Raw genomic sequence first — 25,640 nt, forward strand, 5'->3', positions numbered from 1 at the left:
AGATGTACGCGTTTGCAGCGGATTATTAAGAGTGAAAAGTCAAGCATTTAATGTTTTTTTGTTTTTTTTTTTAAGAGACTTAAAAAAGACCAATGGCTTACCAACAACGTGATGAGTAATAGCCAAATGCCATATAGGCGGAAACAAGCTGGCTGTTGAGCGATTGTTAGAAATTTTAATATTCAATAATTTTATGACAGGTCGGAACACTTGTCACTTCACTTAAAATGTTTTCAAAAGAAGAAACACTAAGTAAGGAAGATCCAAGTTCGAGCTTAACCGAAAATTTGATACTCACGAAAGGAAAAGTGATTGACGGGATATTTTAATTAAAACAGGAAGTATTACATCCCTTATTTACAATCTTTTGGAATTTCATAAAGATTTCTTACATATTGACCGAAAGATGCTTTATACCGCATCAACCGGAAGTTCTTCTATTATGCTTATATTAAGTATTTGGGGTTGAGGGAAGTATTTACCCGATTTTACCCATTTTTGGCACAAGGGCATAAGTTATTACAAAAAATATCTACCTGCATTTCAATACTAGAACTCACAGATTGACCAATATGTTCGGTACAAAATCAGACATATTTGGGAGTGGCTAGAAGCGATTCTTGTATATATGGCTCAAGCAGCTCACGAGTACTGGCATTCACACCGGTGGATTAACGTCTGACGACAATTCTCATCAAAGCGAAGTTTTTTTTGGGCCCACGCGCCAATGGAAGACGTGCTTGGCGAGTTTAACGCCAGGGTGGGCAAAGAAGGTATCTTTGGCACTACGTTCGGTAAATTCAGCCTCCACGAGGAAACATCCCCAAATGGGTTGAGACTGATCGACTTCGCCGGGGCCCGAAATATGGTTATCTGCAGTACTAGATTCCAGCATAAGAAGATACATCAAGCTACCTGGCTGTCTCCGGATCGAAAAACCACCAACCAGATCGATCATGTTGTGATAGACGGAAGACACGTCTCCAGTGTTTTAGATGTGCTCCGAGGTCCTAACATTGACTCGAACCACTATCTTGTTGAAGCCAAGATACACCCGCCTCTGTGAAGCAAAAAATCCACGTCAACAAACACAAGGAAGGTTCGACGTGGAGAAGCTGCAATCACAACAGACATCCGAACGATTTTCTACTCAATTTGAACTCCTGCTCTCTGAGAGCAATCGTCAGCAACTCGGTATAAGGGAACTGTGGGACTGCAATTGAAGCTCCTTACGTACAGTTGCAACCGAAACCATTGGGTTCGGAAAAAGCTAAAGAACAGCTGGTTCGACGAGTGGTGCGGTGTCGCAGCGGAGAGAAAGCAGACTGCTTACCTCGCAACGTTACGATCGAGCACAACACACGCGGGATAGATACAGAGAGTTGAAGAGGGAAGCGAGACGCATATGCAGAAAGAAAAAGGGTAACGGTCGAAAATTCTACGAAAATATGCGGCGGCTTACAGAACCGATGCCCAGAGCATACTTAAATTATGGAGGGAACACTTCTCCAGCCTGCTGAATGGCAGTGAACATACAACGCCAGGAGAAGGCGAACCCGATTCCCCAATCGAAGACGATGGAGCAGACGTTCCATTGCCCGTCCATGCAGAAGTTCGAATAGCAATTACCCGCCTGAAGAACAACAAAGCGGCCGGGCCGATGGATTGCCGACCGAGCTATTCAAACACGGCGGCGAAGAACTGATAAGGAGAATGCATCAGCTTCTTTGAAAAGTATGGTCGGACGAAAGCATGCCCAACGGTTGGAATTTAAGTGTGCTATGCCCAATCCATAAAAAGGCAGACCCCACAATCTGCGCCAACTACCGTGGGATAAGCATCCTCAACATCGCGTATAAGGTTCTATCGAGCGTATTGTGTGAAAGATTAAAGCCCACCGTCAACAAACTGATTGGACCTTATCAGTGTGGCTTTAGACCTGGCAAATCAACCGACTAGATATTCACCATCTACAAAGGTAGAAGAGAAAGTAGAAGAACAACGAACTTCATCAAGTGCAGACACGAACATGCTGTTAGTGGCTATTAAGCAAATAATAGCTGAAAATACATCACAAATAGCAGAAAATGCAGTGCAAACAGAAAATCGTCTGATACAGCAAATAGCAGAAAATGCAGTGCAAACAGAAAATCGTCTGGCACAGCAAATAGCTGAAAATATATCACGAATAACAGAAAATGTAGTGCAAACAGAAAATCGTCTGGCACAGCAAATGACGCAAATAGCTGAAAATACATCACAGATAGAATCTCGCCTTACACAACAGATTACAGAGAATAATACACAAGTGCAAGAGAAATTTTCAAAATTTGAAGACGAATTAAGCACTTTAAAAAATGACGAAGAAAATTTAAAAGCAGAAGTTCTTCAATTAAGTAATCGTGTGCGAGAACTGCAACTGCATGGCCCTGCTCCATCAACAAATAATCAAAGATTGAAGGCACCCACATTCGATGGAAGTATTCCATTTCAAATTTTCAAACTTCAGTTTGAAAAGACAGCAATGGCCAATAACTGGAATGCAGCGGACAAAGTAGCGTCCTTGTTTGTATCATTGAAAGGACCTGCGGCAGAAATCCTTCAGACTATTCCAGACTGTGAACGGGACAACTATGAGGCATTGATGAGTGCGATAGAAAGACGATATGGCAGTGAGCACCGGAAACAAATATACCAGATCGAACTGCAAAATAGGGGTCAGAAGATGAACGAGTCATTGCAAGAGTTTGCAACTGAAATAGAACGACTGGCTCATTTGGCAAATGCAGATGCACCTGTGGATTACATTGAGAGGGTAAAAATTCAATGTTTCATAAATGGAATTCGTGATGTGGACACCAAACGCGCCACATATGCATTGCCGAAAAGAACGTTTGCTGAAACGGTTTCGCACGCCCTCACACAGGAAACAGCTTCCCTACTAAGTAAACCAGCACTCAAAGTACAAAGAGTTGAAACGGAACAACCAGCGCTGATGGAAGAAATATTGAAGACTCTGAAGACAATTGCTGCACAGCGAGTAAATACAACAGGCAGATGTTTCAACTGTGGAAAAGCGGGTCACTTTGCCCGTAATTGCAATATAAAGGTAAACCCATCAAAACGGAATCAACCAACAGAACACCGAAAGAGGATTCACCACAAAAATGCGGATGCATTATCGCGTCGCCCTTGTCCACTGGAATGTAAACATTGCTCCAAATCAGAAGGAAAAGAAGGTATAATCGACGTGCGATTACTGAATATAGAACCTGAGGATGATTGGACTCCTCACCGCATCAGAATCAATCAGCTGGAGGACCCTGATCTTGCAAAGCTGATAATAGCCAAAGAAAATGGGGTACGACCACCAAAGGAACAAATAAGTAGCGAGAGTCCAACGGCAAAAGCATATTGGGCCCAATGGAACAGCATAAACCTCGTTAATGGATACCTTCATCGTACCTGGGAAAGCGAAGATGCCAAACAGTCTCGTCTGCTGATCATAGTACCGAAGTCCATGATTCCGAAAGTATTGAAAGAATATCACAATGGACCTAGTGGAGGGCACCTTGGAATTACAAAAACTATAGAGAAGATTAAACAACGGTTCTACTGGATCGGTTGTCGAGATTCCATAGCAAAATGGATAAGTAATTGCGTAGAGTGCATGGCAGCTAAAGGTCCTAAAGCCAAAAGTCGCGGTAGGCTGCAACAGCACAACGTGGGATCACCATTTGAACGAGTCGCAATGGATGTTGCAGGTCCGTTCCCAACCAGTACGACCGGAAACAAATATCTACTGGTTGTCATGGATTATTTCAGTAAATGGGCAGAAGTATATGCCTTACCAAACCAAGAAGCGAAGACAGTAGCCGAAGCGTTTGTAGAAAATTGGATAACAAGGTTCGGAGTGCCCATCGAATTACACTCAGATCAAGGCAGGAATTTCGAATCTTCCATTTTCCAAGAAGTCTGTACATTATTGGGCATCCACAAGACACGGACAACAGCGTTACATCCACAATCAGATGGAATGGTGGAGAGATTCAACCGAACGCTCGAAGAACATCTGCGGAAAATCGTTGATAAAGATCAACGGAATTGGGACAAGTGCATCCAGATGTTCCTGCTGGCGTATCGTTCAGCGAAGCACGAGACAACTGGTTACACGCCAGCAAAGATTATTTTCGGATCTGATCTGCGACTCCCTGCTGATCTTAAGTTTGGAACAAATCCTTCAGCTGTAAGAAATGATGGAGATTATTGTTCTGCCTTAAAGGAAGAAATGAATGAATTGCATCTAATGGTAAGACAGCATACGTATCTGATGAGCAATAAGATGAAGGACCGGTTCATCCAAGCGGCAAATTCAAAAGGTTTTGAAGAAGGTGATCTGGTCCTGTTGTACAATCCACTTCGAAAGAAAGGCTTGTCCCCGAAACTGCAGACAGCCTGGGAAGGACCCTATATGGTGATGAAACGACTTAATGACGTGGTGTACCGCATACAAAGAAATGGGAAAGCACGATGTAAAATGAAAGTAGTACATTTGGAGAGGCTCGCCCCATTTGGTTCAAGAGGATTTGTGCCTAATCGGGACGATTAGGCTTTAGTGGAGGGCAGTGTTACAAAAAGTAGTATTAAGTTGTATTTGTATTGCTATATGCATCCCTTATTATGAACAATAGTTGTAGGTATATGGAATAGCATTTGTCTTGTTGTAGACATCTGGCGCCGCGGCTGTCTGCTTGAGAAACAATAGACATCTGGCGCCGCACTGTCTGCTTGTCGAAACAATAGACATCTGGCGCCACAGCCGTCTGCTTGAACAATTACAGAGTCTGGCGCCGCGGCTGTCTGCTTGCGTCCGGCGCCGTATAGCATTATGTTCTGGTAATTTCCAGACGCAATATTCTGGAAGGACACGTCGGCATCAGCGAGAAGTGCGTGGCTATATAAGCCGTGGCAGCGCCAACGTAATCATTCAGTGCTAAGAGTAAACTGCTATAGTGTAGACGAGTTGTGAAATAAAGAGTTGTTGAATTAAATTAAATAGTGTTGGTTTTATTTGTCAATCCAGAGATACGAACCTAACAAAGTAAACTAGCAAGCAGTAAATTCGTAACAATACATAGGTTTGATAAGTAATATATTTAAATACATAAATATATATTGGTTTTGCTCATTAAAAGTCATGTTAAAAGACCAAGCGATCGCACATTTGCCCATTATTATTATGTGTGCATGTTAAAAAATATAAAAGAATCATACGCAAATTGTTTGTAAATTTGTCTGTATGCAACATACATATGTAAATATGTACACTAGAGTGGGTCAATTTGTATGAAGCAAAAAAAATGCACCAAGCGGTTATCAAAATCGTAAACTACGATGAATTCTAAGAAAATTTGCCCAAGAAACCATGGCTCTAAAATCAAAACGGAGCCTCCGGTTTTTAACGAGAAACTTTTCATTTTGTTTTTTTTTTCAATAAATGAAATGGAAAAGAGTAACAACTACTGGAGCCGAAAACATCAAGCTGTGACCGTACAGAAAAATACCGTTATATGGGAGGTGGCCGTAGTTTTTGCCCAATTTTAATCATTTTCATAATCTCACCTAACTAGGTACAATCTAAAATGTGTACCCAATTTAGTCGAAATCGATAAAGAAGTTCCAGAGATTTACATATGCACTCAAAAGTGGGCGGTGACATGCCAAAATTTTCATATTGTCGAATTTCTGGCTGCAATACAACACCGAATACCAAACTCAAGATGTTTCCCTTCAACAGTTATTAAAATTTCCGATCTTTAGTGTTTTCAAAAATTACCGTTATATGGTAGGTGGGCGTGGTTATTATCCGATTTCGATCATTTTCCAGATATCTCTTAAGTAGGCATTGTGTAATATGTATACCAAATTTGAACGAAATCGGTGGGGTGGTTCCAGAGATATGCATATGAACTCATAAGTGGGCAGTGCCACGCCCCCTATAAAAAATTTCTGTACTGTCGAATTTTCTGCTTAAATACAACATCACATACCAAATTTGAGCAAATTAGCTTCGATAGCTACAAAACAAGCAAACAATCGACAGAGGCATAGGAATTGGATTTTTTTTTTACAAAATACAATATACGAAATTTTCTTGCTAAAAACCGGAGGCTCGATTTTCATTTTAGACCCTTGGTTTCTTGGGCAAATTTTCTTAGAATTCATCGTAGTTTACGATTTTGATAACCGCTTTGTCAAGAAAAAAATTGACCCACTCTAATGTACACTCAATGCTCCATGGGTGGCTAAAATAGTCTCAGACCCCCCCACAATATTACACTCCCACACCACACACATTAACATACACCACATCATCATTACATTCCACATCACTCGTACACAAATACTACAACATCACGATTTCAACATACCAAAAAAAGGAACAAAAGGGACGGACGGACAAGGCACCAGGCTCTTTCGCATTATCGCTACGAACTCGCAAGCATCGCTTTCAGTTCCTCCGATGAGTTAATCGCTTTTTCATTTTTTTCGTTGCGCCTTTTTAATTATTTCCTTGCAAGGTAAGTGCCGCTTTAAAGTGCTTATGTATATACTAACTCATTAAAACATGGTCCTTCGAGCCGTAACGGACGGCACAAGTGGTGATATAAATTAGAAAAAAATAAATAAAAATTTAAAAAATAATAATAAAAATTTTGTAACAGAAAAAAAGGTGGTGTCTAAGTGAACAAAAAAAGGCCGATTGTGACAAAAAAAAAAATATAAGCGGTGAAAAAATTTTTTGTAAAAAATAAAACAACGGTGGTGACAAAGTAAACAAAAATGGCCGTTAGTCACAAGGAAAAAAAAAAAAACAAAATCAGACATAAACGGTGAAAAATATTTTTGTAAAACAAAAAAAAAAACAAAGTTGGTGACAAAGTGAAAACCAAAAGCCGTTGGTGACAAAACCAAAGTACCGGTAGTGCCAAAAACAAACAAAAAAAAAATGCATATATGTAATATAAGTAATCGACTTCGATTACTGAAGATCGATTCCGAAAAATCGATTATTTTACGAGAACATATAATAACCGCGTGCACATATAATAACCTTCGCACAATAACCATCACAAAGAAAAGATTTTTTTTCCATGGTATTTAAATGGAAAATAGAAAATTTGAAAGAGGCACCTCTTAATATTAATATTAATAGCTCATCTTTTGAATGACTTTTTTCACATTTTCGAAAGTTTTTAGCCTGTTTTTCAGTTGAAAAAAAAGGTTGCCTCAGAATGACACACCCTAGTATATATGTATGTTTGTACTGGCAAAATCAGAAAAACCCGTTTAAACAGGTTTAAAAACGGATGCCAGTAAAATAAAAAAAACTATCGGAATTATATTTCCCGAGCCCTTTAAACAAAAAAAAGATTAAAATGTACATATCACTTTACTAATATTATTGCTGCCTTTTCATGCGATTATATTAAAGGGCTGCATGAATACGCAAAAAACAAACTTTGAGTCACTGTCCAAAAATTTCAACTCGCACTCACTGATACAACGTAAAAATGAATTCTCATGTTTGGGTAAAATAAGGACCGAGTCTCATTAGTGAGAACAACAACGAGTTCGCTCAACTCATAGCACTCTCACAAGTAACGATCCACTCTCTGTAGAATTGGTCTACCAAAGCATTTCATTCTGTTGGTGTGAATTAATTCTGTGCAAGAAGGATGTTGGATGAGTGAATGATGTTCGTGTGAATTAACAACTGTTAACTCGAGTTATTGTAGTTGCACGACTAGAAAGAAGTATGTAAATACGCATAGATAATTACATACGAATGTGAATAAAAAAATGTTTCCAATATTAAATTTTATTGCAATTTTCGTGAAGTTTATTTAGGCATTAATAGATTTAACAAAGTATTATAAAAAATAAAAATATTTTAGAACTAAAACCTGTCCTTTGGAACAATTGAAAAAAAAAAACTCTTTTTAAATCACAAAATACATACAACTTTTAGTTCCAAAGTATTACATTTTTATTAGTTACATTCGCATTCATTTCCAGTCCAATTAACTCATGTGTAAATATACCTATGTATTATGCTGATAAACTGTCGATAAATCGTAAAAAAAACATTAGGGAAAACCAAAAAACATACGTAAACAGAGACACAGGTGTAAATTGTATTACTACATGGCAAATATTAGCAAACAATTCCACTGAATTTCGCGGTCAATTACAAAAATTGAATCTGACAAAACTATTTTACCCCCTTTTATCTCCCTATACACAAAACAAATGACGAATTTAAATATTTAATAAACTGTCTCGGTTAAGCGTCTACGGTCAGTTCAATGCAGGCAAACATGTTGTGTGGAAAACCCTTCCGTTTATCTTCTCTATTTGCTTGCTTAGCTGAACACTATGGGTGCACGCTGTTCTGTTAAAAGAATGAGAGAAACAATGAATTCACATAACAATAAGTGACGATCACACACTATTCCACTACCAAGCGAACGCTAACGCTTTGCTTTCACTGCTGGTTGATGATATGAGTGTGAGTTTGGTTTGTTTATGAGATGAATGAGCTGAGTCTACCTGCTAGCGATAAACAGCAACTCACAATGTCTTCTCTGTATCTGCATTCACATAATTCCAACTCAGCGTCGGCGCTTAACTCGAGTTATGAGATGAATTCATAAATTCTCTGTTGCATTCATAGCGTGAATTAATTCTTGCAACCCTTTAGATTATATGTACATTTGTATACATATACACACATAACACAATACAAAAATACAAATTCAAGTATCTATTTGCACTATTCTCCCGCAATACCCCTTCTGCTTCTTAAAGCTGTAAGCAGGATTGTTTATAAAAAACGCAAGCTAAGGCAGAACTATAACAAAAGCGAAAAATAATAACAAAAAAAGAAGAGAATTAATATAGTACAAACATACATATATACACATTCTATTGGCATAGGTTGTAATTTGCGTTTTCGTTTATATAAATTGATAAATATTTGAATATTTACATAAACATTTACAGATGTACATATATACATATCTATAGAGAAGCCGTAAGCATAAGTGCAGACGGCAAAAATACCTGCCCTTTATTGGCATATCTTCTCTCAGTGTGAAAATATTGCGGAAAACCAACAAAAATTACGCTGGTTGATATAAAATTCACCACACTACATAAATATCGCTTCAAAGTCTACTTTGGCATCCATCTCGCAATACCCCTTGTTCTTTGACCGTCAAAAAAGAGCAGGATTGCATACAACAGCATAATACATATACATATACATATGCATGTACAAAGTGCAGTGATCTCTAAACGAGCTCTCACTAGCTCATAAGATAATTACAAAAGATCCGCTTATAGGTGTACCCTATAAGAATTACGAGAACACAATATATATAAAAGATAAAAATTAATAAATAAATATTGTATATATACATATATACTTACAAAATATATGTACATATATATATTCATATATGCATATAGGAAACATTCTCTGCGGTTATTACTAACTAATTACAACCAAATTAAACCTAATTGAAGTAAATACAGTACACGCGTAATTTACTTATTTCGTTTGAAAAACTCTTATTAACCTACAAGAGTTTCGGCTTCACGTACAATTGAACGCGTTATTGTTATATTAATTTCGTTCAAAACTCTTATTTACGCAAACGAGTTCGAGTCCAAACACATAAGTACATATATATTCGAAATTATTTTGAAAGTTCGGTTATCGGTTATGGTTTTATTGATTCTCTTTGATTTGTATTGTATATGTATTTTTCGGATAATTTCCACGCACTCACCGTTCTTGATGTTATCAAAAGGCAGAAAACACGAGAATTCTGCAAGAATTTCACAATTGATTTTTATTGAAAAAAAAGAAGGAGTTCAGATATCTAACACAACTTTGGAGTTTAGAAGTTTAATATATGTAAGTGTTAAAAAACTGGATATTCGCACAAAGTTGTAAACGTTGGAGCTCGGGTTGAATCGCACGGCTATATCAGCGGATCGTAAAAAAGGAAGTAGTCACGAACTTGTTTCTCCGCCCCTTTTGTTCCCTTTTGGTTGTGGTGAAAAATGCAGTGGTAATGCAGTTATTTGTGAAGTGGATTGTAGGTGGTGTAGAGATGAATGTGGTGAATGAAGCGAGCTAGTGGCGTATATTTTAATGCGGTGAGTTTAGAGTGTTCTGGATGCGGGATTATTGTTGTGGTTAGGTGTTTGGTGTTGGTTATGTGTTGTGTGGAGCAGGAGACTGAAGCTCATTTAGTCATCCCGGCCCCCCTAGGCGAATATTTCAGCCTAGAAGACGTTGCAATTGCTGGAGCGTGGCTACAACGGTGCTTAGGTCTGAGGTGCGGCGCGGACGGGGCGTTTATTGCTGGCGTCGTGTCGACGTCCCATTCTGTTGCCGCCGGATACGGGAGGATGATGTAGTTGGCTGTCGACGCGATCGTGCATCCCGGCTTACAGGCGTTCGTCGTACTGCACCACGCTGGTGACTACCAGATTGTTGACCGATGTCGTGCCTGGTGGTTCGGTGCAGCATGGTGTGGTGAGGCCACATACATATGTATCTGGCACAATCCTGGGTAGTGTGAATTGAGGCAGTGGCCGTATGCCTGGACGACGCGCAGCCTTTGCTGCGGTGGCAATCCTTTAGAAATGGCGCAGTGCATCAACCAGTGCGGTCAACGACATATTGGGCACTTGATGCGCTGCAGTTCTGCTGCTGATATAGTCATTGACAGCAGTGCTCGCGTTCCACTACGACATATCCACTGGATATGGGTATGGCTGTCATGTTGTGGCATAAGTGGATCGTCAAGTTGATCGATCATTGGGTTGTTTTGTTTGTTATTTTATAATATTTATTTTATCGGGTTTATTGGATGGTTTTATCGTTTACGTTTCGATCGGCGGTCGGCAAAAAGCATAGCTTAACGAGCGGTCTTGTTAACTTTCCTGATTGCGTACGGAGATCGACTACGCGAATATGACCGTCGGAGCCTTGGTAAAGCTTCTCTATGCGGCCAAGCCGCCATTCGGTAGGGGGGAGACAATCGTCCTGTATCAGGACACAATCTCCAATCTTTGGCGCATTTTCTGTAATTTTCCATCGGTATTCTTGTGGGGGTCCTTGATATAGTCTTCTTTCCATCGGCGACTGAAATTATTATGGAGAATTTTAATTCTTTCCCATCTATTTAATAAGGAAAGCGACTCCACACCTGGTTCAGGTGTGGCCAGAATGGGTGCTCCTTTTAGAAAATGCCCTGGAATTAGGACTGTTAAATCGGAGGGATCTAGCGAGAGAACCGTGAGGGGCCGTGAGTTGAGAACGGCTTCGATTTTAGTTAATAATGTAGTGAATTCTTCATAATTAAATTTGTAGCTGCCAGCTATCTTCTTGAAATGAGATTTGAAGCTCTTTACAGCTGATTCCCATAAACCACCCATATGAGGAGCGCTTGGGGGTATAAATTGCCAATTGATACCTTGCGGGGCGTACTTTTGTACGATGTCAGGTGATACTTGTTTAAAGAAATCCAGGAACTTTTTCTCTGTGGCTCGTTGAGCTCCAATGAATGTTTTGCCATTATCGCTCATGATTTTTGATGGGAAGCCACGTCGAGCGACGAAGCGAGCAAATGCCGCGAGAAAAGCCTCTGTCGTCAGATTAGTGCATAGCTCAAGGTGCACTGCTTTTGTCGTAAAACAGACAAAGACAGCCGCGTAGCCCTTCATTAGTGTGGGAGACCTTAGCATGGACGCCTTTATTTGAATAGGCCCAGCAAAATCGACAATTGTGGTGGTGAAAGGCAGAGCGAAATTGCAGCGTTCGGGTGCAAGTGCTGCCATAATCTGCGTTCGCATTTTTTGCTTATGCATAGTGCAGATCTTGCACATGAAAATACATTTCTTGATTTGGGGCTTCAGACGTGGGATGTAATACTCTTGTCGTACCATATGTTGCATGAGGCGATGTTCGGCGTGTAGCATTAACATGTGGATATATTTCAGGAATAATGTGGCAAATGGAGACTTCTCAGGTATGATTATGGGGTGGCGTTTGTTATACGTAAGGCTGGAATTAGCAAGCCAGCCGTTTGCACGAAGCAGACCTTTCGTGTCTATAAATGGGTTTAGTACTAAGAGTGAGCTCTTTTTGTCAATTGGCTTCGATTCTCTTAGTAACCACATGTCGCGGCTGTAGTAGCGCGCTTGGGTTGATGCGATAAGAGCGACCTTTGCCTTTTGTAAGTCTTGGTGCGTCAATGCATCGCATTGGGGGAAAGTTGCTCCCTTTACCTTAAGCTTGAGTCCTCTGTGAATTTGAGAATATAGGCGACTACTCTGAGTGCTCGGCGGAACGATGAAAATCGTTCAAGGTTGTCATTATCATCCAATATTGTGTGGTAGGTGTCGATTTTTCGACTTTCGGGGCAATTATGTTGCGCATTGGCGATTGTGGTCAGGAATCAGGAGATTCTGTTAGCCACCGGGGGCCATTCCACCATAGGGTGGTGGTAGCGAAAATCAGGGGTTTGGACCCTCTTGTACCTAGATCAGCAGGATTGTCAGCACTGGCTACGTGTCGCCAAGTGGCTGACTAGAAATATAGGTTCAAGTCGTGGGAGACTTAGCGTTTTTAGAGGCGCAACTTTTGCTTTTGCCGCTAGTAGGTGGCTTGTAGCTGCTGTATCGCTTTGTGTGCGCACATATGTAGTGGCATAATATGCCTTTTCAGAGGCGTCGCAGAAGCCATGTAGTTCCACTTTGTATTCGGGGGAATAGTTTACCCACCGTGGAATTTGTATCTGCGAAATGTCGGTCAGATTACTAGCGAACTGGGACCATTTTTCTAAGCGAAGAGATTTCACTTGTTCGTCCCAGTCAGTTCCGTCAAGCCATAATTCTTGGATCAGGATTTTCGCTTGTATCATAATTGGCGAAAGCGGGGTCGAAAAGTTTTGCCACCAAGGATAAAATTTGTCTCTTTGTTATCGCGGATAATGCTGATATGGACTCTGTCGTGTATGAAAACTGGTCCGATATCGCATTCCATTGGATGCCCAGTGTTTTTGTTGTACTTTCCTTTTCGAATATAAAGAAATTAGTATCCAATAAATTGTCGTTTGGTATATTTGGGTGATTACCTGTGATCTTTTTTAGGGGAAACCCCTTCTGACTTTGTGTCTTCCCCTAGTTCGTGGAGTGTACGAATGGCTAGATATAGGGCACAGTTTGCGCCAAAGGTAACTGTTTTTAATTTAAAGTCGTGTAGTGGACTATTGGGAGATTTTCGGAAAATAATCCGTTGAAAATCTTGATCATCTTTATGAACAATTATTTGTCGATACATTTTTTCGACATCCCCTTTGAATACGTATTTGTATATACGCCAATTTAATATGAGGAAAATTAAATCTGGTTGGAGTGTGGGTCCCGTAAATAGAATATCATTTAGGGAATTCCCCGAGATAGTGGATCTCGAGGCATTAAAGACAACTCTAACCTTTTTGTTTTTCATCAGGCCTTACTACTGCATGATGTGGCAAATAGAATGAGTAATATTTGCCTTTTATGATTTTTTCGCATGGGCTTACTTCCTCAATGTGGTCTAAATGGAGGTATTTTTCTAAGACACCATCATAATCTTGTTTAAGCTCACCTTTTCTAGGTAGGGTTTTTCCATACTTAGAAACTGCTGTATTGCAGAGGTGCGAGAGTGACCTAAGTCGAGTGTGTCTGGAAATTGTTGTTCTCGAGGTAGTCGTACGACATACCGACCATTATCCGATCTAGTAGTTGTGGCTTTGTAAAAGTCTTCACAATACTGATCTTCTGGTGTTGTAATTGAAATGGGGGGGAGTTCTTCTAACTCCCAAAATTTTCTCAATTGTCGCGTAGTCGTTCACGCGTACGGTCAACAGTAAAGTGTGCTCCTCAATTTCTTGTAATATACGTGAAATCCCGGCTGGGAAAATTCGTAAGCAGACTCACCGGAGGACCTTATCATCGTTGGCACCACGCGGTATATCAATTTACTCGAAATTTCTACAAAAATAGTTAAAAACCTAAGTGATTTATAACCTTGGAAATTTAAAACAATAACAAAAAATGATACCAAATTACAAACACTCAATTAATTTTCGCGCAAAAATTCTCCTCCGAACATCTAAAGTGGGTATCAGCTGTTTCTGTCGCACAGCAAAACAGCTGTCTACGCAGAGTTGTAAGTGGCCAGGGACGCTACATTATCTGCACGTGAAGTCGGTAAAGCAGTTGATAAAGCAGTTCTTTGACTTAACGTAACCACAATTCAATAAGATCGTGATGGACATACAAACTCCGCCTCCTGGTGGGGGTTCACAATGTAACCAAATAGGTATGTTGCTCGAACGTATTAAAATAATAGAAACGTTGAACAATGAATTGAAAAACGAAAATGCGGCACTTAAACTTCAAAATGAAGACTTAAGGAAATCGCTAACCAGATATGTAAATGAAACTTCTTCTTCTTCATCAAAATCGAACTTTCGAAGAAGAGCTTGAAAAAGAAACGAATTGGCTATTAAAAAAGAAAAAAAGTAGGGAAAGTGTAACACTGAAGTCTCCGATTCCGCATGGAATAGCGGAAGATAAAACAGATACAAACGTAAGCCATCGTCCTCCGCCAATTATAATATCGGAAAATTTTAACCAACCCTTGATGCGTTTCTTGATTAACGCAGATGTAAAAAAATCTTACACACTTAAGCTCACTGGCCTAAGTTCTTGTAAAATAAATCTTTCAGATAGTTCCGACTGCAGAATACTTACAAGGAAATTAATTGACTCGAAAATTCCTTGGTACTCGTACGAAGAAAAACAATCGCGTGATATACGCGTAATGGTAAAAACCTTCATCACTCATGTGAGCCTGAAAGTATTATCACAGACCTTCAAAAGCAAGGGTTTAAAGTTACGAAAGTTTTAAACAAACTTCAATATAAGACAAAAACCCGTTAAATATGTTTATTGTATGTTTTGAACCTACAGAGAACATTAAGAAAATTTACGAAATCAAACATATTCTAAATTCTGCCGTTAAACTCGAGCCCATCAAGCCATCGAATCTTGTGCCGCAGTGTAAATCCTGTCGGGCGTTCGGTCACACTAGAAACCTGCCGAACTACCGCCAAAATGCTGTAACTGTAGTCTAAATCACCCTGCGAACTATAGAGGATGTGAAGTGGCAAAGCAACTTCAAAAAATTAAAAACGCGACTGGGAAAAATAAAGAGCATATATATGAACCAAAACGCTTAAGTACAACCACTTCCACTGCTCCTCAGAAAGAAGACACTACTGTAAATCATCAATCTGGAAAGCCCTCATTTACTAGCATAACTAAAGGAGGGATTGCCATAATTATCAGAGATAATATTCCCCACCACGAAGAAATTAATATAAGTATCCCAGAATTCCAAACTACGACCATATCGGTTGAATCTAGTTTCGGAAAAATAAGCATTACCGCAATATATAGCCCACCTAGACACAATATTAAAATGGATTTGTACATAGAACTTATATTAAAACACAATGGGGTTCAAGAGTTACGACACCGAAAGGGAGAGAGCTATTTAAAGCTGCTACGGCCACTGGATGTGACATCATGTCTACTGGCAAGCCGACTTACTGGCCTTCCGACACAAGGAAATTACTTGACTTGATCGATTTTTTCATCACTCGACAAATATCCAAGACATTCATTGCTATTGAAAATGGAGTGGACTTAAATTCGGACCACTCGCCAGTATATCTAATCCTAAATGACCATCTAAAAGAAATTGACATACCGCCTTATCTTTCTAATAGACATACGGATTGGGAGTATTTCAAAGTGATGCTCGACAAAAATATTGATTTTGAAGCAAATATAACAACTCAAGATATGTTAGAAGATGAAGTTCATACATTTACGAAAGCTATTCTGGAATCGGCTTGAAAAGTACTCCCGTTCCTAAACAAAAAAACTTTTATAATAAATATCCATCGAACATTTTAGATCTCATAAAGAAAAAGAGAAAACTACTCAAAAAATGGCAAATCACGCGATTTCCCCAATATAAAACAGATCTGAACAATTTAACCAAGGTTCTCAGTACTAAAATAAAGTTATTCACCAGTCGAAGTATTTCTAATTATATTGAGAAATTAATGCCAAACAAACAATCCGATTATTCCCTTTGGAAAGCAGTAAAAAATGCTAGGAAACCAATATTGTCAAATGCCACTCTCAGAAAGCCAAACGGATCCTGGGCCAAAAGCGACAAAGAAAAAGCGGAAGTTTTATCAGAGAAACTTACTAAAACGTTTAGTCCTATTCTGTTCCATGGAACATTACCTCAGATGGAAGGATCGCAATGCGTAGAAGAAATCCTACCAGCAACAATTAAAGAAGTGAAAAATATAATTAAAAGTAGATTTAAACCAAGAAAAGCTCCCGGTTTCGACTTGGTGACAGCTGAGGTACTGGAAAATCTAACGCGGAAAGCATTAGAAAAACTTACATCGATAGTAAACGCTTGCTTAAATCTCAGATACGTTCCATTGTCATGGAAGGTATATGAAATCATTATGGTACAAAAACCCGGGAAAAGCGCACAAGAAGCATCATCATATCGTCCAATCTCACTGTTGCCTATTTTGTCCAAACTACTTGAAGTTGTAATTATAAAAAGACTTCAGAACATAATTGAAGAAAAGGACCTTATACCAATTCATCAATTTGGATTTAGATCGCAACATTCTACAATCGATCAAGTTCATCGAATAACAGATATAAGTGAGGATGCGATGGAAAAAAGCAAATTTGCAAAGCTGTTTTTCTTGATGTATCTCAGGCGTTTGACAGAGTATAGCACCATGGCTTACTTCATAAATTAAGGCTTTTCTTCCCACAGCATCTAACTGAGCTACTTGCCTCTTACCTTAGCGAGCGCTACTTCAGAATCAAGCAGGGACAATCATATACCATGTTACAGCCAATAAAAACAGGTGTACCCCACGGAAGCGTCCTGGACCACTTTTATACATTTTGTTTACTAGCGATATGCCAACGCCGCCAAACAGCACAATCGCCACATTTGCAGATGACACCAGCATCATTACTACTGGTAAAAATGTAGTAGAGTCGTCGAACAGAATGCAGTCTTCAATCAACCTAATTGTAGAATGGACACAAAAATTGAATATTATTCTCAACGAATTGAAGTCTATACATATAAACTTCACTAACAAAACGGATACGTATATCCCCTTATATATTGGGAACGAAGTAATTCCGTACTCCCCCTCGGCGAAATATCTTGGTTTGACGCTGGATGCAAAGTTAAGGTGGAAAGAGCATATACAAAGAAAAGTTACAAAACTAAAACTAAAACTAGAGAGCTGAAGCCCCCCTCCCCGAAATAAGGAAATTTTTTAAATAAATCGCAAATAAAAAAGATTTATCACTGACTGAATCTTTTGAAACTCTTATACACAACTCAGCTCAAGCCTATAACAGTCGTACGCAACTACACTAGACGGTGACTGAAAACTTATCAAAAGTCATACTTAAGCGTTGTACAGATCTCCATCTTGATATGGCGAAGTTGGTTGGACAGGGATATGACGGAGCAGCAAACATGTCAGGGCATTTAAATGGAGTGCAAACCAGGATAAGACAACTCTATCAAAAAGCACGATATGTTCATTGCGCTAGTCACCGATTGAACCTTGGGCTTTCTAATACTATGTCATTACCTTCAATATGGAACTGCCTTGGTATTGTCAATGAAATAGCAAATTTATTTAGAAACCATTCAAATGCAAACACAACTTTCCAGGACGTTATACAGAAGCACGCACCACAAAGCAAAAAAAGACGACTTGTTCGCCTTTGTGAAACAAGGTTTATAGAAAGGCATGAAAGCATTATAAGCTTTGTGGAGCTTTTGAAATTCATTGTACTAAGTTTGGAAATAATTTCGAGTAAGACATGGTCCATTTCGTCTAAAGCATCAGCCTTCTTAGCAGCGGTAGAGAAAAGAGATTTTTTGATTAGTCTATTCGTCTGTGAGCAATTGTTCAGCTTAACGCTGCCACTGTCTGTGCAACTCCAAGAAAAATCTATGGATTTTGTATCAGCAATGAACCGAGCCAAAGAATTAATAAGAACTCTGCACCAGATAAGAGAAACAGCGGATGGTTTTTTCAACGATATTTTCCAAACAGCATCACAAATGTCTAAAGATCTTTTTGACATAGATCTTGTAGTGCCTAGAGTGACTTCGCGTCAAACTACTCGTGCTAATTCACCTTGCACAACCCCTGAAAGCCACTTCAGAGTTACAATATTTATTCCATGCGTTGATGCTCTGATTCAAAACATGACAGAACGTTTATTAGTGAATGAGGATATACTCTCGTCATTTCAAATTCTACTCCCAGGTTTTGCTGCAATTGATAATGCCGAAGAATTAAAAAATTTAACTATTTACTTCGAGGAGCAAATATCAATGACAGCATTAAAATCAGAGTATCGATTGTGGTGTGCCAGCTTATCAACAATAGATCCAATCATAGAAGTGTTGAAATTACTGCAACATTGCGATGCAACGTATTTTGAAAATATTCACTACCTGCTTACAATTTTACCAACTCTTTCAGTGACGACCGCTTCCTTCGAAAGAACTTCTTCAACCTTAAAAAGAATAAAAACTTTACCACGCAGTGTGATGGGCAATGAGCGGCTGAGTGCACTTGCTGTTATTGCAGTGCACTGGGATATTAAAATAGATCCAGATGCAGTAATTAATGATATGACAAACAAGAAGAAAAGAAAAATATTACTTATTTAAGTTACAACTACCAAATAATTTAAGTAATATGTATATGAATTTATATTGTTTTTTTTTAATAAACAGAAAATTTAAAGTTTATATATGTTTTTACTTCAGCCCCCCCCCGAAATGAAAAGCTGGCTACGGGCCTGCATGCCACAAGGCTGCAAAACCACGTAAACGCTGAAGCCCGACAACTAGGAGAGGCCACAAATAGCAGACGCAGATTGAAAAGGACAACGTTCCATGACCTTCTAAGCAAATAACAAATATTATAATATTTAGTTTTTAATACAAAGTTTAGCTTTGAAAAAGCTTCTTAATAGAGCTTTTATTGTTTTACCTTATAAGTTGAGAAAAATATTGCTTGTTAGTACACTTGTCACTAGTTGCAATTCGAATGAAATGTAAAACCTCATCTTGTTACGTTTCAATAAAAAACAAAAAAAAAAATTGTGAATTGAGGTACTCGTTTGAGATTTCCTCAACTTGAGTTGTCATTGTTGTGACTGGTTCCGCAACTAGTCCACTTAGGACCCAACCGAAAATGGTATTTTGCGCCAGAAGTGTTTTCGAAATTTTTGCAACACCTATTATAATTTGTGATATAATGTCGCTGCCTAATAGAAGGTCTATTTGAGCGGGGGTGTTACAGTTGGGATCTGCTAGCTTTAGATGTGTAACCTTTTGCCAATGCTTGCTATTTTATGATAGCTTGGAAGCATGTTCGTGAGTTGCGGTAAGACTATTGCATCTGCTTGAATGCGCTTATCCGCTTGGGGGGAAATTAGGGTAATGGGGCAGATTTTGTTGGAGTTTTGAACTACTCATTTTGTAGGTAGTTGTAGCCTATTTTGTGCCCTAGACGCAATAAATGATCTTTGTGATCCTTGGTCTATTAAGGCCCTGAGTTTAAACAGTTCTCCTCGGTGTTCGATGGAGATGACTGCTGTGGGTAGTAGTACCATACTTTGAATCTCGCTGTGCAGCGTTTGAGTTTTTAATGCCTTGGAGCAGCATGGTGTCTCTAGGCAAAATTCGGGATTTTGTGTTTCGGGAGTTGCAGTTGCAACTAAACCTGTGGCTCTTTTTGAGAAAGCGCTACTTTGAGGTGTATTGGGAAAGTTATTTAAGTGCAACATAGAATGATGCCTTGTGTGGCAATATACGCAGTTAAATTTGCTTTCGCAGTTATTGAGATTGTGTGAGTGGGACAAGCAGTTTGTACAGAGTCTTTTTGATCTGACAAAGTTGTTCCTTTCATTGATAGTAAGTTTTTTTTAACTTTTCGCAAGATTTTAGCTTGTGCGCTTCTTTACACGGTTCGCATGACGTTAATTTATTTTGTTCCGATGTGAACGATTGATTTTTAAAAAAGCTTCTGTTTAAACTGTTGTTGTTACTAGCTTGGGTTCTAATGAAACTTCGATTTATGTGGTGTTGAACGTTTTTAGTTCTGACCGTTTTTTTATCTACCCTTTCCGCAATTTCGTATTGGGTAGTTAAGAAATCTTTCATCTGCTGCCACGTTGGACATTTTATTCTCGATGAGAGCGATTGCTCCCACAAAAGCAACGATTATTCTGGTAATGCCGCGGAGCATATGTTTACCAGTATGGGGTCCCAATTGTCTGTGGGAATATTCTCTATCGATAGAACCGACAAACAATTTGAAACAGTGGATTGAAGTTTTATGAACTTTTCACTTGTTTCTTTCTGAATTTTTGGTAAGTTCATTAATATGGTGACTTGTTGGTCGACCAATATTCTTTCATTCTCGTATCGTTCTTTCAGAGCTTCCCAAGCCAAATTGAAATTGTAGTCATTTAATGTGAACTGTTTGACTATTATGCCTGCTTGACCTTTGGTTTTGTATTGGAGGTGATACAATTTTTGCGCTTGTGATAATTTAGGATAGTTTATGTACACGGCCGTAAACATGTCCCGGAAGGCACTTTAAGGTGAAGGCCTGAACTCGCCTCTTGGCTTTGAATTTGTGGCAGCTCTACTCTCGGTTGTGGAGTAGGTGCAATTGCTTTAATTAATTTCAATTGATCGGAGATCATGGCTTTTGTCTCTTCATATTGGTCAAGGCAATTTTCATATTTGGCGTAAGCCGAGGATTTGAAATTTTCGGGTAGATCTGAGTCGTCAGTTTCTACTATCGCGTCATATGCAGATTGGAGACGTGTCCAGAAATTGTCAATATTTTGATTTTTGATTTCTAGCACCGATTCCGGTGAAGATGAAAATCGAGTGCAGTATCTTATTAAGCTGTCACTCTCAGAAATGAATTTAGCCTAAGAAATATCTTTCCCCCTTTTTTGCTTTGTAGCACCTTGTTTCGAGCGTGTAGCTTCTGCAGGTTTACTTGGACTTTTGTCATCAGAAATCATTTAGAATCTTTAGAGTCTGTGCTCATTTAGTACCAATAAATTAATAAAAGTGAATTTTTTAGTATAAATTCAGATGAATGGAAAAACCCGAAAACTCTTTTACGTAAATAAAAGTTTTTATTTCTGAATTAACGATTATTTTATTGAAATACGGGTATGTCGTATTACGCAGTATTTTAGAAATGTTTAGGCAATAATATATTGTTACAAAAGTAGTATTAAGTTGTATTTGCATTACTATATGCATCCCTTATTATGAACAATAGCTGTATGTATATGGAATGGCATTACGTGTGTTTGTCTTGTTGTAGACATCTGGCGACACGGCTGTCTGCTTGTCTAAACAATAGTTGCGTCTGGCACCGTATGGCATTATGTTTGCCAGACGCAATATTCTAGAACAGTGCTGTCCAAGGACACTTCGGCATCAGCGAGGACCGCGTGGCTATATAAACCGTGGCAGCGTCAACGTAATCAACCAATGCTAAGAGTAAACTGATATAGTGTAGACGAGTTGTAAAATAAAGAGATTTTGTTGAAGTGAATTAAACGGCTTTTGGTTTTATTTGTCAATCCAGAGATACGAACCTAGTAAAGTAAACTAGCAAGGAGTAAATTCGCAACAATTGGTGTCAGAAGTGGGATTGTCAAATAATCCAAATTCAAGATGGTTAAATTCGGAGAATTGAGAATTCAGCAATTAAAAAAGGAACTGGAGGAGCGTAATTTGCCGATAAGCGGGCAAAAGGCGGATCTGCAGGCACGATTACGTGAAGCAATGGAAGCGGATGGAATTAATGTGGACGAGTTCGAATTTGATGGGCCAGAAACTTCTACAAAGGTAGAAGAAAAAGTAGCAGACACGAACATGCTGTTAGTGGCTATTAAGCAAATAATAGCTGAAAATATATCACAAATAACAGAAAATGCAGTGCAAACAGAAAATCGTCTGGCACAGCAAATGACGCAAATAGCTGAAAATACATCACAGTTAGAGTCTCGCCTTACACAACAAATGACTGAAAATAATACGCAGAAAAGCGTTTGGTACAACAGATTACAGATAATAATAAAACCAAGTGCAAGAGAAATTTTCAAAATTTGAAGACGAATTAAGCACAATAAAAAATGACGAAGAAAATTTAAGATCAGAATTTCTTCAACTGAGTAATCGGATGCGAGAACTGCAACTGCATGGCCCTGCACCATCAACAAATAATCCAAGATTGAAGGCACCCACATTCGATGGAAGTATTCCATTTCAAATTTTCAAACTTCAGTTTGAAAATACAGCAATGGCCAATAACTGGAATGCAGCGGACAAAGTGGCGTCCTTGTTTGTATCATTGAAAGGACCTGCGGCAGAAATCCTTCAGACTATTCCAGACTGTGAACGAGACAACTATGAGGCATTGATGAGTGCGATAGAAAGACGATATGGTAGCGAGCACCGGAAACAAATATACCAGATCGAACTGCAAAATAGGGGTCAGAAAATGAACGAGTCATTACAAGAGTTCGCAACTGAAATAGAACTGGCTCATTTGGCAAATGCAGATGCACCTGTGGATTACATTAAGAGGGTGAAAATTCAAAGTTTCATAAATGGAATTCGTGATGTGGACACCAAACGCGCCACATATGCATTGCCAAAAAGAACGTTTGCTGAAACGGTTTCGCACGCCCTCACACAGGAAACAGCTTCGCTACTAAGTAAACCAGCACACAAAGTACAAAGAGTTGAAATGGAACAACCAGCGCTGATGGAAGAAATATTGAAGGCTCTGAAGACAATTGCTGCACAGCGAGTAAATACAACAGGCAGATATTTCAACTGTGGAAAAGCGGGTCACTTTGCCCGAAATTGTAATATAAAGGTAAACCCATCAAAACGGAAACAACCAACAGAACACCGAAAGGGGATTCACCACAAAAATACGGATGCATTATCACGTCGCTCTTGTCCACTGGAATGTAAACATTGCTCCAAATCGGAAGGAAAAGAAGGTATAATCGACGTGCGATTACTGAATATAGAACCTGAAGATGATTGGACTCCTCACCGCATCAGAATCAATCAGCTGGAGGACCCTGATCTTGCAAAGCTGATAATAGCCAAAGAAAATGGGTTACGACCACCAAAGAAACAAATAAGTAGCGAGAGTCCAACTGCAAAAGCATATTGGGCCCAATGGAATAGCATAAACCTCGTTAATGGATACCTTCATCGTACCTGGGAAAGCGAAGATGCCAAACAGTCTCGTCTGCTGATCATAGTACTGAAGTCCATGATCCCGAAAGTATTGAAAGAATATCACAATGGACCTAGTGGAGGGCACCTTGGAATTACCAAAACTATAGAGAAGGCTAAACAACGGTTCTACTGGATCGGTTGTCGAGATTCCATAGCAGAATGGATAAGTAATTGCGTAGAGTGCATGGCAACTAAAGGTCCTAAAGCCAAAAGTCGCGGTAGGCTACAACAGTACAACGTGGGATCACCATTTGAACGAGTCGCAATGGATGTTGCAGGTCCGTTCCCAACCAGTACGGCCGGAAACAAATATCTACTGGTTGTCATGGATTATTTCAGTAAATGGTCAGAAGTATATGCCTTACCAAACCAAGAAGCGAAGACAGTAGTCGAAGCGTTTGTAGAAAATTGGATAACAAGGTTCGTAGTGCCCGTCGAATTACACTCAGATCAGAAGTCTGTACATTATTGGGCATCCACAAGACACGGACAACAGCGTTACATCCACAATCAGATGGAATGGTGGAGAGATTCAACCGAACGCTCGAAGAACATCTGCGGAAAATCGTTGATAAAGATCAACGGAATTGGGACAAGTGCATCCAGATGTTCCTGCTGGCGTATCGTTCAGCGAAGCACGAGACAACTGGTTACACGCCAGCAAAGATTATTTTCGGATCTGATCTGCGACTCCCTGCTGATCTTAAGTTTGGAACGAATCCTACAGCTGTAAGAAATGATGGAGATTATTGCTCTGCCTTAAAGGAAAAAATGAATGAATTGCATCTAATGGTAAGACAGCACACGCATCTGATGCGCAATAAGATGAAGGACCGGTTCGATCAAGCAGCAAATTCAAAAGGTTTTGAAGAAGGTGATCTGGTCCTGTTATACAATCCACTTCGAAAGAAAGGCTTGTCCCCAAAATTGCAGACAGCCTGGGAAGGACCCTATATGGTGATGAAACGACTTAATGACGCGGTATACCGCATACAAAGAAATGGAAAAGCACGATGTAAAATGAAAGTAGTACATTTGGAGAGGCTCGCCCCATTTGGTTCAAGAGGATTTGTGCCTAATCGGGACGATTAGGCTTAAGTGGAGGACAGTGTTACAAAAGTAGTATTAAGTTGTATTTGCTTTACTATATGCATCCCTTATTATGAACAATAGCTGTATGTATATGGAATGGCATTACGTGTGTTTGTCTTGTTGTAGACATCTGGCGACACGGCTGTCTGCTTGTCTAAACAATAGTTGCATCTGGCGCCGTATGGCACTATGTTCTTATAATTGCCAGACGCAATATTCTGGAACAGTGTTGTCCAAGGACACTTCGGCATCAGCGAGGAGCGCGTGGCTATATAAGCCGTGGCAACGTCAACGTAATCAACCAGTGCTAAGAGTAAACTGATATAGTGTAGACGGGTTGTAAAATAAAGAGATTTTGTTGAAGTGAATTAAACGGATTTTGGTTTTATTTGTCAATCCAGAGATACGAACTTAGTAAAGTAAACTAGCAAGGAGTAAATTCGTAACAGTATTAAATATATTGTATATTTTATATGTGTGTATATACATTTATCTATACTAATATTATAAAGCTGAAGAGTTTGTTTGTTTGAACGCGCTGATCTCCGAAACTACTGGTTCAAATTGAATAATTCTTTTTGTGTTGGATAGTCCTTTTATCGAGGAAGGCTATAGGCTATATAGCATGACGCTGCGAACAATAGGAGCGAAGAAACAGTGGTAAATGTGTAAAAAACGAGGGAAATTATTTATCTGGCTTCTGTTCCTTGCGCTGCGAAAGCGGTTCAAGATACACAAAAGTTATGTATGAAAGAATTATTTCTCTTTTAATGATCTAAAGTCCGTAAGTACCGTTTTTGTGATAACTAATTTGGTCGAAATTATTTGTTAGAGTTGTATTAACATAATAATATTAATTTTACTATATTTATTGTTATTTTCTTCTGTCTATACATGCAGTATAAAACTATTCAAATTTTTGAGGTAATCCGTAATTTTTGTGGTTAGCAGTCATTTTATTATT

At 39.1% G+C, this 25,640-nt stretch overlaps 1 protein-coding gene across 1 annotated transcript; it reads left to right on the forward strand.

Annotated features, from left to right (window-relative positions):
• Positions 1-52: 52 nt before the first annotated feature.
• On the forward strand, positions 53-24,991 carry LOC125777121 (uncharacterized). The gene is made up of 2 exons (XM_049451264.1): positions 53-3,683; positions 23,782-24,991. The coding sequence occupies exons 1-2, from the start codon at positions 2,030-2,032 to the stop codon at positions 24,315-24,317; spliced, it is 2,190 nt and encodes a 729-aa protein (XP_049307221.1). The 5' UTR covers positions 53-2,029; the 3' UTR covers positions 24,318-24,991.
• Positions 24,992-25,640: the final 649 nt, after the last annotated feature.

Source organism: Bactrocera dorsalis, chromosome 3 (assembly GCF_023373825.1).
Source record: "Bactrocera dorsalis isolate Fly_Bdor chromosome 3, ASM2337382v1, whole genome shotgun sequence".
Taxonomy (NCBI): Eukaryota; Metazoa; Arthropoda; class Insecta; order Diptera; family Tephritidae; genus Bactrocera; species Bactrocera dorsalis.

Coding starts and splice junctions, on each gene's coding strand:
- LOC125777121 (XM_049451264.1), top strand. CDS start 2,030: ATGCTGTTAGTGGCTATTAAGCAAATAATAGCTGAAAATACATCACAA. Junction 3,684..23,781: donor AGAGTGCATGGCAGCTAAAG/GTCCTAAAGCCA, acceptor TGGCAACTAAAG/GTCCTAAAGCCAAAAGTCGC.